This window comes from Plutella xylostella, chromosome 8 (assembly GCF_932276165.1).
Source record: "Plutella xylostella chromosome 8, ilPluXylo3.1, whole genome shotgun sequence".
Lineage (NCBI taxonomy): Eukaryota > Metazoa > Arthropoda > Insecta > Lepidoptera > Plutellidae > Plutella > Plutella xylostella.
In genome coordinates this window covers 367731-388495 of record NC_063988.1, presented here as the reverse complement: position 1 = coordinate 388495, position 20765 = coordinate 367731, and the positions used below count along the sequence as shown (strand labels likewise).

Here is a 20765-nt window from a genome sequence, read left to right as displayed (position 1 = left end):
CCTATATTTTGATTTATCTATAAGTACTTATGAATGTACCTAATTATAACAATAGGTAATAGCAGAAATGCATTGTCGTTTAAACCAGAAATAGGCAAAATTTTATCGATGGCATCACTGGATTTGATCACAGCGAAGTCGCCACCGGAACAGATAAGATTGTGGCACTATAATGGACTGTAATCGGTTACAAGGTTACTCTATGACTATACAGACGAAAAGAAATCACGGAAGACCTCAGAATAATAAGGGCCTCTCGCTTTGCTGTAGACATTTTAACCTAGCATGATTCACTATGTGAATTCGATAAATTATAACTGCATACTTTTATTATGATTTTACCCTCAAAAAGAGCAATATTTTTGCTACAGAAGAAATCTGTGCCATGGTAGGTATTATTAATTTAAAATGATAATCAAATTGAAATCTTATTGCATACGTAACAAAGGTTACTTTAACTTTATTATTATTCTATGTCCTTACATAGATGTCGCTATTTAACTTTTTTTTACCAAATTTGATGTTTTCGATTTCGTCATTTTTTTTTGACAGTTTTGAGATTGTGATACTGGGGGAAATTGTGTGATTACGACAAAAGTGAAATCTATATATTGAAAACCTCAAAAACACCAGTTATTAACGATCATCAGACGCCGCTTTTTGTGTTGGTAAGTCAGGCATTCTATTACAAAGACGCGGCGCATAACCTGCGTGTGTGTGTTGCTTATTTCGGGCTCGTGACGTGATTGTTTACTACAATGGCAACGCCTCTCGGATTCCCACAGTTTCTCGCGTATTGTCTCGGTATTCTCACGTGCTCCTCCACTTTTACCGACCTGGTTGTGTGGTGAACGCTTGTTGATCGTCGCCGCGGTGGTGTTCTGTAGAACAGTTAGGTCGATCAGTCAGCGGCACCGGGCGACGCGTGTGGTCGCTCCCGAGTCACTCTCTGACTCACGGACGCGTCTCCGTGCGTTTCCATGACAATAGCACCCGTTACGCGGCACCCCACATAGTGCAGCTGGAGTCCCATCAGTGACTAGTGAAGTGCTGCAGTAGCCACAGAAGGTTTCTCTTGTTAAGTCAGTGTCAGTGTAGTATGGGCACATCGCGGCTCTCAGCTCTCTCCCGCGAGGAGGCAGCGCCGAGGGCCCAGTGATGTTCTCTGCCCTCGCTTACCAGCTCTCTACTACGTTTCTGGAAGAACAAAAGGTTTGATCCTTTATAAGTTTGATAAAATAACTAAATAAAAAAATTGTGTTCATGTTTTAGTTCATAGAAATCATACAAACATTTGTTATTCTTGATGATTGTTGTGACAAAAGATTATTAATTAGCCTTCACTTCAACAAAAAGCTATTCATAATCTTTGTCATGAAATCTTCAATTATGTATTTACCTGTATAGTATATTGATGATGCCAAGCTATACATAATGCATACTGGTAGCAATTACCTCTTGCATTTTCTATTATATTCTTACAAAGACACATTTGTATTCAGGCCAGGCCACACGCAGCCCGCAAGTTGTCTCTTGTACCAAAGATTTCTTTTTCTCAACCACTCATGTGTGAAATGTGGTAGTTTTTAGCTCAATAACAGCTGTGCAGTATTTTTTAATGATAGTTGTTATGTTACTCGCATGTAACATGTATGATCAATCTGATGCCATCTCACTGCATTTATTGATTTATTAACTTTCTTGTTGTTTATGAAGTTTGTAGAGTCATTTATCTGAAAATCATAATTACCAATTCCGGTAGCAGAATATTTACATATTTTGTATCATGTCGTTGGGTGATTCTCCAAAAGCGGCTCCAAAAGCATAATTTCTTTGGCGCATTTTTTTTTCATGTTATTTGAATATTATACCCCACATATTGTAGAGGCTTTAGACCTCTTTAGTTATCTCTTATTGGCCCTGAAATCTATCGAGCCGATTCAAAGTTACAGCGATTTTAAACAATTTTGGGCCAATGAAATTAGATTGGCACCAATGAAATTAGAAAACACACCAAAGAAATTATAAAAGGTCCCAAAGAAGTTAGTTTTAAGAACAAAGAAATTAGAAATTACTTTAAAGAAAAGTAGTTTTATACGTAGATTGCAAATAATACACAACAAAACTAAAAATCACGCATATCTTTATTTGTTTTTAACCTGATCACGTAAGGGTGCAGGGGTTCTCAACATCCGAATGAACCAATTGCCAACCTCACCTGCCCGTGGTGCACTCTGCTAAATAACAGGCTCTGGCGACCGGATGATGGTGGTATAACCATCCAAAAACAGCTACACCAAATCCCATAGGCCGGCGATGGGCAGCAGCGGCACCGGTATGAAAAAGTGTAAAGAGGACGAGGACACGATAACCCTGGAGTCCGGCCACATGTTCTACCATCAGGAGGGCGACCAACTGTCCCAAGGTGGCGTAGGATTCCTCGTCAACAAGACCCTTGTCAACAACGTAGTGGAGATCAGCAGTGTGTCAAATCGGGTAGCGTACCTAGTACTTAAACTAACCGAGAGGTATATATTCCTTGAAGGTCGTACAGGTATATGCACCAACCTCGGGACACTCTGACACAGAAGTCGAAGTAATATACGAGTATATCTCTAGGACCCAATACACCGTTGTGATGGGGGACTTCAACGCCAAAGTGGGAGTACAAGAATGCGACGAATCGAGGGTAGGATATCATGGCTTTGGTATCAGAAACCAGAGAAGGCAAATGCTTGTAGACTTCGTGGAAAGGGAGGGGCTTTCTTTCTGATTAATTCTTTCTTTGAGAATCGGCCCCAGAGGAAGTGGACATGGGCAAGCCCCGATGGTAGGACGAAAAACGAAAAAGACTTCATTATGACTGACAAGCGGCACACATTCAGAGATGTCCCAGTGATCAATAGGTTTAAAACTGGGAGTGATCACCGACTTCTCCGAGGCACTTTGAATATCAACTTCAAGCTGGAGAGGAGATGTCTGGTGAAGTCGACCCTACGTCCTACACTGCACCAAATTGGAGCTGTCAACACCAGCTTCTAGAGAGAACTACAGTTCTTCAGAAGGGTGACCAAACCCATCTGAAGAACTATAGACCGATCTCGCTTTTAAGCCATGTATACAAGCTGTTCTCAAGGGTTATCACGAATGGTCTTGCCCAAAAGTTAGACGAGTTTCAGCACCCGGAGCAGGCTGGGTTTCAAAAAGGCTTTAGTACAATAGACCACATCCACACAGTAAGGTAGATTATATAGAAGACCGAAGAGTATATTCAGCCTCTGTATCTAGCCTTTGTGGACTATGAAAAAGCCTTCAACTACATCGAGACCTAAGCAGTTTTGGAATCCTTGCAGAGATGCCAAATTGACTGGCGCTATATCGAGGTGTTGAGGTGTCTGTACAATGCCGCTACTATGACTGTCCAAGTACAGGACCACAAGATAAGACCTATCCAACTGAAACATGGAGTGAGACAGGGGGATGTGATATCTCCGAAACTGTTCACCAATTCACTGGATGTCTTTATGACGTTGGACTGGAGATGACATGGCATATGTATAAATGGCGAGTACATGTCACACCTCCGCTTCGCGGACGATATCGTTATTATGGCAGAATATCTGCAGGAACTTAGCTGGATGCTAAGTGGCCTAAATGCTGCTTCCCGACGTGTAGGCCTCGGTATGAACTTGGACAAGACGAAAGTCATGTACAATGCTCACATGAAACCAGAGCCGGTCGTCGTTGGTGAGGCAACAATCGAAGTTGTGCATGAATATGTCTACCTTGGGCAGACTATTCGGCTAGGCAGAAGCAACTTGGACAAGGAGGCTGTAAGGCGCATCCAACTGGGTTGGGCTGCATTCTGGAAACTTCGTCACATATTCTCCTCGTCCATTCCTCAGAGCCTGAAGACTAGCTAGCTAGAAGCTAGTGATGACGTATGGTGCTGAGACGTGGAAACTGACGGTAGCACTGGTCTACCGATTTAAAGTCGCTCAGCGTGCTATGGCTCTCCATAGAAACCTGATGGATCGTATCAGAAATTAGGTTATCCGTCAGAGGACTAAGGTTACCAACATAGCTGTCAAAATATGAAACCGCAGCGTGGGACGCCCTCCTGCCCGCTGGACTGACGACCTTAGGTGGGTAGCCGGTAGTAGTTGGATGAGGAAGGCCGAGAACCGAGTGTTGTGGCGCTCCTTGGGAGAGGCCTATGTCCATTGGATGATTATTGGCTGATGATGATGATGAGAGAATTAACCATAATAGACATTGAATGCATAAAGTTAGCGTTATTAATGGTGTTTCATACTCAATACTAATTTCTTTGTATCAAAACTAATTTCGTTGGCGCAGAATGCCAAAGAAATCCAAAGAAATTATTGCCAACGAAATTAGAAATCATCACTTAAAAATTATTTTAACAGAAAGCTGATGTACAATTGGAACCTCTTAGTGACACGTGCATACTGTTTGAATAGACATACGTGGACAAAAATATGTATGCGACAAAAACAAATAATAGCATGAAAGTAACAATCGAAGAAATTAGGCACTTACCTGACCAAAACCCGTTATGGCGCAAAAAAAAATATTTTTCGTCATACTCCGTAAACTTACGCTCCTCTACTCCTGGTAAAAGAAAGATAGTGGGGGACTGAAGGGTGAGGGACGCATGGTGATTATGTCCGGTGATCGTTTAAACGCAGAGTAGGAAGACGGTATCGTTACGCCAAAGAAGTTAGTTTTTTTTCTCGGACAAAATTGAAGCGTTATATTTTTGAAAACTAAACCTAAGAGTGAATAGAAACCTAATTTACAGTTACCATAAGTATCTGTTATAATGATAACATATAAATCATAAGCTTATTTTACTTTAAAAAGTGATTTTTTCTTGACCTAAAAATAAAATCAAGTGAAGGACGCGCCAAAGAACTTATGATATTGAGTTTTAAAAAATCATTGTCGCTTTCTTTATAAATTTATGCATTACATTACTAATGTATAAAAACGGTCACAAGATACATTATTCAAAAAAAAATACATCCTGGTATAAAACTATCAATTTCATGTATTTTATGGCTTGGACATACCTAAATCGCGTCATTTGAGAATCACCCCGTTGTATGTTGTTTACTATGAATTTCAGCAACAAAACTTATAAGATAACTTTTGTTAGAGAATATTAAACAAAACCCTTTATTTATTCATGTGCTTCATTTGATTGCAATTATCATGGTAATTTGTGCACTTGATAGTACCTCTGGTTGATATGTGACTCATCACATCACACAAGTTTCCTTGCCCTATGCCTCCTTTTTGATTTTTATGGCACTTAACATTGATCTAGTGCCATCACTAAAATTCTTCAGTTTTTTAAGCATGAATCATCATTGAGTTCTCTCACTTAGCTTCTGAATCATTCTATGACTAATCTTCTATTATGTTTACGTGGTTCGTAAGAGATGACCTAACAAGAAGGCTACAAGTATTTGTCAACAAATGCCTTAGACAGATACTAAAGGTATTCTGGCCACGAACCATCTCGAATACGGAGTTATGGAGACTGACCAACCAGAGGAGGATTAACTCGGAAATCCGGCTTAAGAAGTGGAGCTGGATTGGCCATACGCTGCGGAGATCCGAAGACCATCCACCCAAAATCGCCCTGACAAAGTGGGCTGCATCTGGCAAGCGAAAGAGGGGACGGCCAAAAACCACGTGGCGTCGCACTGTCGTGCAGGAGGCAGCCGCCCTCGGCATGAGCTGGCACGAAGTCGAAGGCATGGCACAGGACCGGTCAGAGTGGAAATCTACACTTCGAGCCCTATGTCCCTGATTAGGGATCCCAGGACCTGATGATGATGATGATGATGTTTACAATAATTTTTTGATATAGAGTTTTTCTATTCCATGTTTCTGGAAATGTGCATCAAAACATAGTTTAGTCATCAAAACAGCAGTACTAATATTAAATGTCTTACAGTATAATCAATTTAAATTTTTAAATAGTTCATAAAAAATATTCACTGGTTAGCAGGTGGTTGATTTGCAAAACTCCCAGGTAAACTTCTAGGTTGTATGTAGAACTGATTATGTATCCTGTGGCATAGGCATATTACCCAGTGAGCCATAAAAACATATAGGTACACATATACCTAGTCGCGTATTGCTATAAATTCGTGAGCGGCTAAATGGTATCCTGTCAGATTACAAATTAGGAAATCAACTGACCACCTCCATATGTGTCACATCTGGTCTACCATATTTGACGCTGACTGACTGTTAAGGCTTGGCAAAATGGCTTGACAAAGTTTCATATACCTACCTACCACATTTTGAATGCTCAGTGACACGGTTTCTTTAAACTAAATTATGGCATTAGTGACGACACGACCACAGTTGACCACTGTTTAATGGATGAACATAGAGGTCACCACGGGTCATGGTGGTAGATCCACCGTGTAGCGGTTGAGACAGTTTGTTGGGTATACGACTGAGCGCCGTGGGAACCGCAGCCTGCGACTTGTGGTCAGATAATTGCGACACTAACACATATTCTACTGCGTAGCCCTTTGCATACCTATTACCTACTTACATGTAGGTACAGGTACAGGTAGTTTCTGTACCTACATGTGAGTACCCAACAAAAAAAAAAAAAAAAAAAAAAAACAAGCTTTCAAATCATTCATTCCCTGTGACGTTGACTCGTAGCTATATTGGACGTAGCAACTAGGTAAATACTTAACAAAGAGAAAGATGCGAAAGCGGAATTGCATCTTATTCTTTTTGTATCCAGTTCCGGAGTAAATCTTCACAAGATTACTTCCCTTTCTGGTTGAACTGTTACGTCTCAAATACGCATATATCGTCCAGACTTTAGGTAGGAAAGCCCGATAACTTGCTATCTCCAGTCGCCAATGCTATTCATACGAAATGATTAAATACAGCCTAAATAACAAAGCAATTCGTAGTTCCGTATTTCACAGCGATTAGAGTTGGCTTACGCATGCTGTAGCGATTTCCCCGCGCCGCGACCCAGTTTTTATTAATTCCCATCGCACATGCCCTTATTCCTCGCTGCAACTAACAACTGCGCCCTGACACACAGACAGAACTCATTAGCACTCTAATGGACAACATTTCAAAAAACTAAAGCTGCTATAAATCGAAAACCATTTCGAGATTTAGCTCTAAAGGCCACAAAAAAAATGTTTTTGTATTTTTTGGATGTATCATTTTCGAGAAAATCATAAAATAGTAAAAAAGTGCTGATTACGTCATGCATCAGGTGCGATGCATTTTGATGATCAAAGCCCATAGATTTAAAAACAAAGTAACTGTCACTTTCATTTTTGATTGACGTTGACGTTTTATCGTGACGTTGTTGTTTATTTGGGTCATTTTCATTAATTCTGTTCTGACACTTTCTGACTATTTTTTTTATTTATTATTAAGAGATGACCTCTATATAATATGTCCCAGAGCATGCCACCGCCTACACAGTTGAAAAAATGCTTCTGCTTATTTTTTACATGATAAGTACCTACTTTCTATCATCAGAAATATCAATGTAATTTGAAAATGACCCATTTGTTGGTTGGCATGTAAACAAAGTTTAAATGTCACTTGTCAGTGTCATTTATGTTTTTTTCGAGACTCAGGCAATAGACAAAAATAAAAATTGAGCCTAATATGTGACGGCACTTCCGGTTTTAAAATAATTAACTTTAAAGTTAAAAATAACATGCAAAAATTAATGTATATACAAAATAAAAAAATACGGGTTCACTAATTTTCTATAAACTTTCCGAATAGCTAATAAAAATATAGGGTAAAGAAAATGAAATGTTGTCCATTGTGCCGCTGACTGTACCGATGGTATCTGTACTGTAGTCCATTGTTTTGCTAGCTGTACCTGGCTGGCGTCGGCTTTTGTTTTTATGTTATAATTATTATTGTTTAATTGAGTCATCTTTGTAATATAGGTTTGGTCTATTATCTAATGCTGCTACATAATACACTCGCGAGCAACCAAATCGACTCAAGCCTTCACGGCGCACATATACATTGATTTTCCTAAAACGATAAATGGTAAATATAAAAGTGATATGTCATTCGAAAGCTGAAGAATTAGGCTTTCAATTAAGATCAATACCATAAAAAAAAACTAAGCGCAGATTTAATGACGCATTTTAATTGCCCGTCAGTGTTAATTACCTCATTAGGAATCCACGCCTTGCGCTACCTGATCCCGCTATAAAACCTTTCCACATCCGGTGTACCTTATCAGTCGCTTGTTGCAAGTTGACCGGTACACATCTCGTTGCATTGTATTCCTTGTTTTCGCAAACCCATGGATACCACACCAGAAGAAGCTGCTCAAGTTGTTGCCTTGCTGCAACAAGGGTTAAGTCAGCGAGCAGTCGCTGCCCAGCTCCACTTGAGCCAGTCTGCTGTATCCCGAGTATACAGACGGTTCCAAGAGACTGGTGCCTTCAATCGAAGACCAAGAACGGGCCGCCACCGCTGCACTTCAGAGAGAGACGACCGCTTCATTGTCTCAACCTCGCTGCGCAATCGACACCTTACGGGCGTTGATGTGCAGCAAGAACTGAGACGTGTACGACAAGTGGCTGTCAGCGAGTGGACAGTGAGAAGACGCTTGAAGGAAGCCAACTTGACACCAAAAAGACCTGCATCAGGCCCCAAATTGACTGCAGGCCACCGACAAGCGCGTCTTCAGTTTGCTCGAGAGCATCTCGATTGGAGCATTGCGCAATGGCGGTCGGTCCTGTTTACTGATGAGTGCAGAGTGTGTCTGCATGGCAGTGACAGGAGAGGCCGGGTCTACCGGCGTCCGGGGGAACGATTTGCCCAATGTTGTTTCGCTGAAACAGTAGCATATGGCGGCGGTTCCTGCATGATGTGGGCTGGTATTTCTCTAGAGGGAAAAACCGCACTTGTTTTCGTGCCTGGAGGCGGCCGAGGAGGCGGGTTAACAGCTGATCGGTACATCACCGACATTCTACTCGGTCATGTTGTGCCCTATGCAGAATTTGTCGGTGAAGACTTCGTGCTAATGCACGACAATGCCCGCTGCCACACGGCACGAGTCAGTCGGCAGTTTCTGAGAGAGAAGGAATTGCGCACGATGGACTGGCCTGCGCTCAGTCCTGACCTGAATCCCATCGAACACTTATGGGACGAGCTCAAAAGAAGAGTTCGGGCCAGGAATCCAGTCCCTGCAAGCGTGGACGAGCTGAAGACAGCTTTATTAGAGGAGTGGGACGGCATTCCTCAGGAAACTGTCAAAAAGTTGATAAGGTCTATGAGAAACAGGCTGCAGGCTGTAATTAGGGCAAGAGGGGGCAATACAAAGTATTGATTTAAATAAATAAATTTTTATCTTAACATTTTTTGTTTAATTTGTATAATACGATACCCATACCCTTTTTTCCTAAATTCCCGTTTTTCCTACAATTGCGTTCAGACATCATTTATTTCAAAAATGATGAATGGATTTCAATAATAATGATATCAAATTAAAGCTGACATCTTAAGCTTTTAAATGACATATCATTTTTATTATTTCTATTCATAATTTTACTTGTATTAATGTATGTTTGCGCCGTCAAGGCTTGAGTCGATTTGGTTGCTCGCGAGTGTAGTTTTTGTCCATACTGAAAAGTTGAAAACTATAATAATCATAATGGCTACTTTGATAATACATTTGCATGATAAAATTGTAATTTGTTAAGTAGATAGGTATATTGCTCAAAAACATAACAAAGACAAGTCTGAACCGGCGGCGCAGAGGTTAATCGCTAGTGCACAGCAATGCGCGGGGTCACGGGGTTGATCCCCCTGCATTGTCTCCGTCACCCGTGTACTTGTTAACTACAACTTTCTACATCATTATTATAAGTGTTCAGGCAACATGTATAAGAGGACAAAAACTGCCTTCATAATTATCAAAATGGCGTGAAATGTAACTACTAAATTCTAATAGAAAAATGAATAGATTCAAACATATTGTGTACTTATAATTCCTACAAAACCAACTTAGGTATAATTTATTTTTGGAGAGAAACTTGCATTAATTTTATAAAAAACCTGATGATTATCTGATATTATACTAATGTGACCGATAACATACTTTTTATAGCATAATCATTTACATAATATAGGTTGGCATTGTGCATTGTAGTTATTTAATGATATACATAGGTACACATGACCTATATCGTTTACAGTTATCCATACATACCACACGAGCATCGCTAGACCTCATCCGAGGGACCCTGTCCTCGCCTTCCTCATAAGCAGCTCGCTTTTTAGCAAATTAACTATGTTTTCTGCATATTTCCTCTACCTCTACCTAGATACTAGTTATTATTCTGTGCCTCTACTCCCTAATACTACGATGTCTGCTGTCATGTCTGTCTGTGCGTGTGATAATTTGAATAGGCTTATGCGTCGTCATGTGCTCTCGACTCATTAGCCGGGCACCCATAGAAGTAAGATTAGATTAACGTAACGTTATTATGACCCTAGGACAACGACCGAATAAGAGGGGTGTTATAATATTGACGTGTTTATATTTATCTCTGAAACGGCTGAATTGGTTTTATGAGCTGTGATTTCTGGTTTGATCGAAAGTGTTGCTTCCTAATGGTTAAATCGTGTTCATTTTCTAACTTCGTTTATCTTTTATACATAATTAATTAGGCCGGTTGTATCTTTATTGAAATCGCGGTAGAAAACTACAGTTACACGGCAGCTTTGCATTTCCCCTCTATCAGTAAATGGCCATTAGTCAGCAATTAGCGATTACACATGATCAGTATCGCCGTTATTATGTAATTTACGTGCAATTTGCTTCAATTTGCGGTGCGAGTGGCAGTTGTCACGAGCCACCGAGGATAGACCTGGGCACGCAGCAATCGCAGTCAACTTCGAAACTATTCTTGCTTGATTATATACGAAATTTAGGAGCTATGCTGTGCTTTCCACGACTCTATGTCGTTGCATTAAAAGTATGGATTGCACGACAGCTCCCCGAAACTTCGTTTGTCGGCGAGGCGTGCGGTGTGCATCGTCAGCAACACTTATCGGTCACTGATATGAAACTGCAGATTGTTGCGAGAAAGCGGCTGATAAAAAACTGAACGTAACTTATCTTTGTGATGAAGTGTGTGCTTTTAAAAATATTTTAAGATTCTGTGTTTTGTATAGTTTATTTTCGCTCTGCAACTGCAAGCAATACTAATTCACCTGATCGCACAGCGTTGACTTTTGGTTTTCAAGTCATTTTACAAACTGGAGATATGAATTTCAATGTCACCGAAACAACATTGAATTAGCAAGATTATTCCAAGAATGTAAGCCTGTTGCAGAAGAACAGTAAACAATGTGAAAGGCACCTTCCTGCCGCGAACGCGATGTCAGGGCTACTCCAAATATCATTATTGTTTGTGTATGTTTGGAAACGAATCTGAAATGCCTAATGTGCGTATTATAGCTGGTAGCCACGCGATGCTGTCATTAGTTGCTCCATGTACAAATGGTTTATTGATTGTTAATTTGTATTTATTGGGTGCACTTTGCATTGTTAATGAGCCGGTTGTCTTGTCTGGTTCCTTATTCATAACTTCACGAAGACCGAATGTAACAAACTCCCTCCCTCAGATCATAATATTGTTTCTGTCCCTATGTTAAGTAGGAATTAACAATAAGTGTCTCAGTAGGATGGAATTTCGTCAGGGTTGGGTGATGGGACATTACTGCTTAATAGGTATACACTGATAAAATCAGCGCTCGCTGTATACCATCCCAACATCATCATCACCACTATACCTCCCACTGTTCAATATATCCATCCATTTATACTCTTACCCACCAACTTACCTCTCCAACTATCAAGGGTTGGCTGGAAGAGAGCTTTTTGGCAATAAGGCCGCTTTTGTCAAAATACCTACTGACACTTTATTTTTTGTTTATAAATATGTATTGTTTACTTACAATAAAATGTTTAAATAAATAAGCAGCTAACCGCCACTCCCCGTGCTTCCAGAAGTGCCCGTCCCTGCTCGGCCGACGGCGCAAGATGGCGCCCCGCGCGACGGCCGCGCCCACGCTGCACAAGGTCATCATGGTGGGCTCCGGCGGCGTCGGCAAGTCCGCGCTCACGTTGCAGTTCATGTACGACGAGTTCGTCGAGGACTACGAGCCGACCAAGGCGGATAGCTATAGGAAAAAGGTGAGGAGGAGGAGGAGAATGGTGGGAAATCGCCCAAGACGGTGTTACATGTAGCTTGTGTCATTTATGGAAGTCTAGTATGGCAAGCTGTAGGACGGTATTAAAAGCAGTACAGTTCCTATCAGGGGACTGGTATAGTTATTTATATAGTTTAGATAGATAGAATACACTTTATTTGTACACCAAAACAGAATAATAAAATTAACAAAATGTAACTTAATTAGGGTACAAAAGGCGGTCTTATCACTAAAAGCGATCTCTGCCAGACAACCTTTGGATGGAGGGAAACAGAGATTAAGATTGGGTGCAGTGTACATGTTAAAAAGGAATGTAGATTATTTAATATACTACACACTAACTAAAATATTACAGTTTAGTTTATCAAATTCGCAAATTAACCTACACTATAAATTATTGCAACATATACAATATAGGGTTATGAAAATATTCATGATATCTCTGAACACCTGTTAAAATTAATGGCTAGAGTAGAGACATCATATTAAATATTATCATGCCTGTAGCCCGGACACGGATATAACGGACAATCATCTGCTACCCCGGTGACTTAACTTGGCAGTCTTGGCACCTGTGCGACAAAGAGCCAGGGGTTAAGCCAAGTGCCCCGAGCTAGTTAACATAACATCTGGTTCTTGTCAGCCAGGTGGCAACTTAACTCGTTTGGGTTGTAGCCTCTTCGCTTCGACACCATACACATAAAGCAGCATATCAAAAAATGTGTTAGAGTGTTTATACAACAATTAACCGACGCTCAGTGCGGATCCCATCACGCTCGCGAGCACGGCGCTTGTGAAGCACACTTTCTAAAGGAAAACGCTACACCATCGAAATGACTTGTCTCACAAAAACATACACGACTCGTATTGGACAACTGTCGGTCGTGAATGATTTATTATTATTCTCTAGTCTTTAAAATGAGTTCAGCCACAACTAAGAGAAGATATTGCACGAATAAGGGGTGTTATACGTTAGGTGGAAGAAGTAGTAATGTTCTAAGGTGTGGTGTGTGCTCTCAGTTACCAACTAGAGACAGTAACCTTATCTCTGACAGTAACAGTTTATTTTATTTAAAAGTAACCTTTATTTATAAATATTGAGCATTACTTCCGTAAGTATTACTTTTGTAGCGCGCCTGTTTAGGGTTAATAAATGTACAGTAATGTATCCGAGCCCAATATTCATAGCGTAAAGATATTTCCTAAACATAAAGTATCATAAAGTGCAGAACAGCAGCGTTTAACAGCTATTCGTTACGGTTTGATTGTGTAAACGTTTAGAGTGTGGCTGATATCCGTGTCAAAGATAACTCCGCGGCTGTCGACTCATCTAGCTCGTGAGAAGCCACTGCCTGACAGTTTCACATCTGAGATCATCAACTTCAGCATAAGTTGGGTATAAAATGCAGTGCTGTGATTGGCTGTTAGTAGGATTAAAGTTCTTGCTATGTAGATTAACTCACGTGAAAAACTGGGCCTGTGTGTTGCAACTGTCTTCGGCGCCGGCTTTCGTTCAATAATATTACATGAATATTGCCCAATAAATGCTGAAGACATGAAATCTATATGAATAGGTATCGATGTAGAATAAAAAACGGTCTCGGTCGGTAACATCCTTGCTATCCTTACTATAATATTATAAATGCGAAAGTAACTGTGTCTGTCTGTCTGTTACTCTTTCACGCCAAAACTACTGAACGGATTTGAATGAAATTTGGTATACAAACGGTCTAGACCCTGGGAAAGAACATAGGCTACTTTTTATCCCGGAATTCCCATGGGGAAACTTTTTAAGGCGAAGCGAAGCGCGCGGGAACAGCTAGTAGAATACATGTATAAGAACTTTTAGCTATTAACAAACATACCTATTTCACTCTATGGTACAATAGTGCAGGCTAGATCTGTGGTTTTCCTTATTGTAAGATGATGCTCTATAATCATAATCACAGTGTTTAAAACTCGTACACAACAGGTACGATAAATATTACGTGTTACATATAATTATGTCATGAACTCTGGAATGGTAAACATATTTTTCTAGAAATATCTGTTTTTCCACTGCGTGGTGTGTTTTGGTTCACTATTATTGAGTTCAAAGCACTAAGTTCGATTCCCGAATCGCCTTAGTTACCGAATTGTCGCCAGACCAACCATTATTAGTCTAGATGAGGTATTAGAAAGGAACCTCCTCGAGTAACGTAGCACCCTCATTTATCTCCGACGCACTCGGCGCAATCAGCGACTGACAATAATCTGATCTGACTGACGAATCCTCTGACCACAGTGACAAACCCTAGTGTATCTTTTGTGTTTGTCAGCGACACGCTAAGATGAAGTTTAGAGAAACTCACTACGTAAAATAGTTGTAAGTACTGTAACAGTGTTGTCGTTGTTCTTGTACTTAGGGTATACTAGTATACGCTGTGACATGCAAAACGTATTAGCCGCTTCCGTTTTGCAAGTACCTATAAAGCACCTACTTATCAGTAACTCGCGAAGGCAAATTCGATGTGTTACAAAACCATTGTTTTTTAATCCTTAACGTTTGAATACCAATGGTAACTCTTATCACTGGTACGTATGTATGTATGCAATATTGCGTAGTCAGCATTCAATGTTTAAATGCGGTGTTTCTATCGAAGAATCCAATTGAAATTTGATGAACTAAATGGTTGCACCAAAAACAGCCCTATACTCGTATAATATCGAAGTAAATGTAAACAAAAATTTAAAAGTAGATTAGTATCGTATCGCAATATAATTATTTTTATTGACCGTGGGGCGTTCAAGGTCTTTCATGTGCAATAATTGTACTGAAATTGCCCGACCTTCGGCTTTATTGTCATTCAAAATGGTTTCACTTTCAATACGATGTCATGATGATATTTTGAAAGTGTGTAGGTATAGAAGCTTTTGAATTCATGTATCATTTGGTTCGTAGTACCGTAATGTTCTCCTCTTATCGCCTTCATTGTGTGCAATAAATGCAATAACATAATCACGGTCGATGAGTAATTAATATAAGAACCATAACTCCATTGTTTCTGCTCGCCACCGGTACATAATAATAATCAACTTATGTATAAGGTAATCTACTTTGGTAGTTTTAGAAAAAAAAAAATATACCTTTATCTCAACATAGCTTTAAAAAGCTTTTAAGCCAGGTACGTTGTACGTCGATGTCTCGACATCCGATTCCCGCTATTTAGGTCGATATACGATTTTCATAAAATTAATTTAGTTCTATTTTGAAAAGATGCTCCGTTCCTCTTCTTTCATAAAGTAGAAGTAAGTTTTAGAAGAGTAGCTTCCTAATTATTGATTTACGATGTGTTCGATGAAAAAACATTTCGCCTTGTCTATGACCTATGTATGTAAACTAGCATATAAAACCCCCCTCTCTCCCCTCCCCAGGTGGTGCTAGACGGCGAGGAGGTGCAGATCGACATCCTGGACACGGCGGGGCAGGAGGACTATGCCGCCATCCGCGACAACTACTTCCGCTCCGGCGAGGGCTTCCTGTGCGTCTTCAGCATCACCGAGCCGGAGAGCTTTGACGCCACGCAGGAGTTCAGGTAATGAGCCATCTTCTGTTGAGCAGACATAGGGACATAGTGCCGGCGCCTGGTGCGCGCCCTGTGGAGACCCAGGGCAAGGGACAACTACTTCCGCTCCGGCGAGGGGTTCCTGTGCGTCTTCAGCATCACCGAGCCGGAGAGCTTTGACGCCACGCAGGAGTTCAGGTAATGAGCCATCTTCTGTTGAGCAGACATAGGGACATAGTGCCGGCGCCTGGTGCGCGCCCTGTGGAGACCCAGGGCAAGGGACAACTACTTCCGCTCCGGCGAGGGGTTCCTGTGCGTCTTCAGCATCACCGAGCCGGAGAGCTTTGATGCCACGCAGGAGTTCAGGTAATGAGCCATCTTCTGGCGACTGTAGGGTACGCACATGCCGTAATAAACTGATAATCCACTGCAGGATATGAGCCAGACTAGAAGGTCATAATCTCTATGCTTGGTAGGCGGGTTAGAGCTATCTCACAATTCAATCAATTAATTTAACACCCAAGACCTCGAGTAGAAATATCTGCCATGGCCGGGGCTCGAACCCCGTGTGACTAGCCACTAGACCAACCGGTTTTCTACATAAATCCCACCATAGAAGCAAAAGCGAACGATTGTATGCAACACTAACGCTACGACAGACGACGGAACTACTTACCAATTATCAATGTATGTAACTTGCCAATGATCACATCCAATGCTATCTTTCCCTCTCATCTTTGTTTTCATCTACAAAAGCAAAAGAAAACTGCATTTCTTTAAACTTTACGGTTTTATAACATCATGTGTCCGCTAGTGAATAAATGTTTTCTCTTCTAAAATTACTTTGGATGTCAAATTAAATATACAACATCCTCATCTCCAGGGAGCAGATCTTGCGCGTGAAGAACGACGAGAACATTCCGTTCCTGCTGGTGGGCAACAAGTCGGACCTGCAGGAGAAGCGCCGCGTGCCGCTGGACGCCTGCACCGAGCGCGCCGCCGCCTGGCGCGTGCCCTACGTGGAGACCAGCGCCAAGACACGCGACAACGTCGACAAGGTAACTGCAGCTCTGTGCTCTAAGACATACGGTGCATAGTGCAGGGGCCTAGAGCGTGCCTTGTGGAGGCCCTAGGACCACGTGGACAAGGTAACTGCACCCCGTGCTCTAGGACATAGGCTCTGAGCGCGCCGCCGCCTGGCGCGTGCCCTACGTGGAGACCAGCGCCAAGACACGCGACAACGTCGAAAAGGTAACTGTACTGTGTACTAGGTGCTATAGGACATTTGGTACATAGTGGTGGGGCCTAGAGCGTGCCCTGTGGAGCGCCAAGACACGCGACAACGTGGACAAGGTAACTGCAGTTCTGTATACTGGGTGCTCTAAGACATACGGTGCATAGTGCCGGCGTATGGAGGGTGCCTTGTGGAGGCATGGGACCACGTGGACAAGATATCTAGGACATACGGTACATAGTGGAGCTAGAATATATGCTACATAGTGGTGGCGCCTGGAGTGTGCCTTGTGGAGGACAGTGCCAAGACAAGAGACAACGTCGACAAGGTAACTGCACTCCTGTGCAGAATATAGGATTCACCATCTTTATCGGTCACCACATCTGTTATAGATAGCAGCAGTTCTGTGAAGGTATAACCCTATAGACATTTCCTTTTTTATTGATGCCTCACCTATGTTCATGGGGCTATGCTATGGGTTTATTTGTCCTTACCATTGCTATTATTTAATCAAGGGTTTTCATTTATGTAGTAACACATTAAAATCTATTATGACAATGCCCCAAATACCTCACTTCCCATAGACAACCGTGCAATGTTCCAAAAACCATTATGAGACCCATTCACACTGTTCCATCGCTTGTTGTAACGTCCCGGGTGTCGGTTGTAGGTGTTCTTCGACCTGATGCGCGAGATCCGGTCGCGCAAGTCGGACGACAGCCGCGCCTCCAACGGGCAGGTCAAGAAGGGCAAGAGCAAGCGCTTCAAGTGCCAGATCCTCTAGGCGCGCCGGCCGTAGTGTGAAGTGGGCTTTACTGCCGTGGCTGTAAACCTGGCTTCGGAATGGCTGTTCTGTGCTTTGTATTATGGAATGGATATTGAGAATGCCAGGTTTATTAGTATAAGGGATAGCGGCGGAAATTAATAACTGATATCATGCAAGCCAATAAATATTTTTTGTCAGTTTGGATTTCACCGAGAGTTAGCTGGTTAACTATGTTAGATGATTCAAAATGTTTGTATCATATTTACTATGATATATCAGACTTTAAACACGGATTGCTACATTACAGATTGATATAAGCTATTAATTTCTCGCTCCCAATTGTGTCGCACCAACGATTGAGGCACTGAACTAGATGTAAGATGTGGCTATTATGTAATCGTTTCGTTAAATGAAAGGTTTTCGCCATCGCCCGGTGCTGGCCTCCCCGCGGTTCCATTTTCATCTGTGTTTCTCGAATTCGGTAGATTTTATTAAAAAGTATTTACCATCTCCACTATTTAGATGTCTGGTGTAGTGCAAGTGAAGGGAGTGAAGTGAACTTGTGGTTGTTGCGAATGGAACCGCGCGGATCGCGTCTTATTTATGTTAATTCTTAATTTAATTATATTTTACGTCTAATTTCACAAACGGTACTGACATTCGCCATTCAATCCATAGACAATAAATAAGAACATTGCTAAGAAATTAAATTTATATAACCTATTCCATTTCATAATTCATTCCATGAAGTAAAATTAATGCAGACTTTGATATTATCAACAACGCCCCCCTCCCGTGTCCGATGTTGATATTAACCCATAAATTAATTAAAATGGGGGGCCAATTACACTCATATAGCTATAAAATAGGATGGTTTTGTAATTACACAAGGATGGTGTATATTTATTGTTAAAATAAGTGCTAATTGTACATAAATACAATAAGTTTGAAATTATGCTACATGCAGTCCTTATAAACGCTTCTCGATATTATCTACCAAATCCAAGTTTGTCTCCTTTACTTGATAAAAGAGACAGCACATTTGCTGACCTATAAGATTTAAATATAAAGTGTTTAGAGTGAAGACTGACCAGAAATCATCACGGGAATGCAGTCAATCGATATAGATATACGAACTATTGTGTAGAATACCTATTTAGGTAGCCTTTAATAAATATTTGTGAGAGAAATATGTAAGGTGTATACTCTACTTATAAAATATTTAAGTATAGCAGTGTCATGTGAGGGCTTGTGTTGTGTATTATGTATGTCACTTATGACACTGATGCCGAGGAAGTTAGTTTTATTATTGGAGCGTTTACACGGGCGGCTAAAGCCACCCATGTAAACCCACCATAAGGTTTTAATACTGAGTACTTTATCGCATTATGCACTATTGCAAGAGCTCTTTTGGATTGGCAAATTTACTTCTAAATTACGCAAATGTGTTTAATAAATATCATAAATTGAAAATAATTACATATTATTGCATCGCATAATGAAGTCCTGTGTGTTATGTTGCTATTAGTTTTTAACTGAACTCAACTGCCAACATAAATAAAATATAGTGTACTATAAAATATGTATATCTCTAGTTTAGTAAGTAAGAATGCTAGAATTTAGATATATTTGCACTCCGCATCAATGCAAGTTGTACTCACAACGTTTCCGTTCGTAATTTGTATGAATTCAATAGTTTTGTTATTCTATTCTTATTCCTGTGTCTCATTGTTTAGCAGAAAGCACTATCGATCGGAACAAATATTTATACTTGAAGGAAATAAATACTTGCAAGAAATATACAAGTTTGCAGAATAATGTGTCTCATTTCATTATCTTTAGTTTTAATCCAAGGAATGGGGAATTAATGTTGTTTGAGTCTGGTTGTGTGTTTGTGTGTCCTGCCTAAAACATGGATTTTAAATGTGAGTGTAACCCATTCTATATCTAAGTAATAATTATTTTTGCTTTATAAAATATCACACATATTACATGGCATATTTTGGCTGCTTATTATTATAATTTGAACATTTAAATACCAATCACTTGCCAATAATTCGGTCTCTAATATTTATCATTTGCAGTTAGAGATCCCTTGATTTGCAGTGAACCATGTGCTAAAATTTAAAATGACACACAGCATGCATTGCTCAAAGCTTACGATATTCTATTGGTATGTTCTGGCAGATATTCGTGGAGCTGATCCGCAACATCTCCAAAAGGAAGAGAGGGGGGGACGAGGAAGAGGAGCCGATTACTGGCAAGAAGTACCACTGCGCCAAGCCGCCCTGCTGCCGAGTCTTGTAGACCACCACTAACATCACCAGTATACCGTACCTACCCATTGACTCATTGGTAGAGACAACAACGCTTTACAACACTTACAACAAAATTTATTGGGAAACAATGATTATTATTTATAGTTTCTTAAACCTAAAATAAATCTGTGTGATAAAGATAAACTGGTCACAGTGAATAATGGCTTTGTTACCTCTATGTCTTCGGTAATTTTGTTGTCACGGGATAGGGGAGCATTACTCTTCGCGATACGGTATTTGACACAACGAGCCGTCCGCAGTTATAATTATCATTAGCTGTGCGTTTGGAAGCTGACCGAGGCTGGGCCAACTTGATTTGAGAATATCAAAATTACTATTATCTTCTCTCACATGGATTATAGACAAGTAACGTTGGCCTAGCCCCGTTCCTCTAAACCGATATGTATTCAAATATGAGGCTGATTAATAAATGTTTTTACTTAAATATGTTCATTTATGATTTTATTTTCATTTAAAATATATAACTTTGAGTAAAAACGATTAGAAATTAGACAGTATAACAGAATTATGACAACTTATTTTACGTTCAGTCTGTATATAAAATTCATCACTTAGTATCTAAATATACAATTTCTTATTTTTCCCCTTAGTTCAAAGTA

At 40.5% G+C, this 20765-nt stretch overlaps 1 protein-coding gene across 3 annotated transcripts; it reads left to right on the top strand.

The window, feature by feature from the left end:
• The first annotated feature begins 510 nt into the window (after nt 1-510).
• Nucleotides 511-20598, top strand: LOC105395308 (ras-related protein Ral-a). 3 transcript variants are annotated; one of them, XM_048622348.1, is made up of 5 exons: nt 511-668; nt 12080-12265; nt 15697-15857; nt 16711-16885; nt 20015-20598. In XM_048622348.1, the coding sequence occupies exons 2-5, from the start codon at nt 12113-12115 to the stop codon at nt 20132-20134; spliced, it is 609 nt and encodes a 202-aa protein (XP_048478305.1). In that variant the 5' UTR covers nt 511-668; nt 12080-12112; the 3' UTR covers nt 20135-20598. The 3 variants fall into 3 exon arrangements, with proteins under 3 accessions (XP_048478305.1, XP_048478303.1, XP_048478304.1); XM_048622346.1 differs by lacking the exon at nt 511-668 and adding an exon at nt 720-1212; XM_048622347.1 differs by lacking the exons at nt 511-668; nt 20015-20598 and adding exons at nt 722-1212; nt 17732-19642.
• The last annotated feature ends 167 nt before the right edge of the window (nt 20599-20765 follow it).

Excerpts from the sequence above, each read along its gene's own strand:
- LOC105395308 (XM_048622346.1), top strand. The coding sequence starts at position 1,159 with ATGTTCTCTGCCCTCGCTTACCAGCTCTCTACTACGTTTCTGGAAGAA. Across the intron at positions 1,213-12,079 it reads CGTTTCTGGAAGAACAAAAG|AAGTGCCCGTCCCTGCTCGG; the intron begins GTTTGATCCTTT and ends CCGTGCTTCCAG. Across the intron at positions 15,858-16,710 it reads GACGCCACGCAGGAGTTCAG|GGAGCAGATCTTGCGCGTGA; the intron begins GTAATGAGCCAT and ends CCTCATCTCCAG.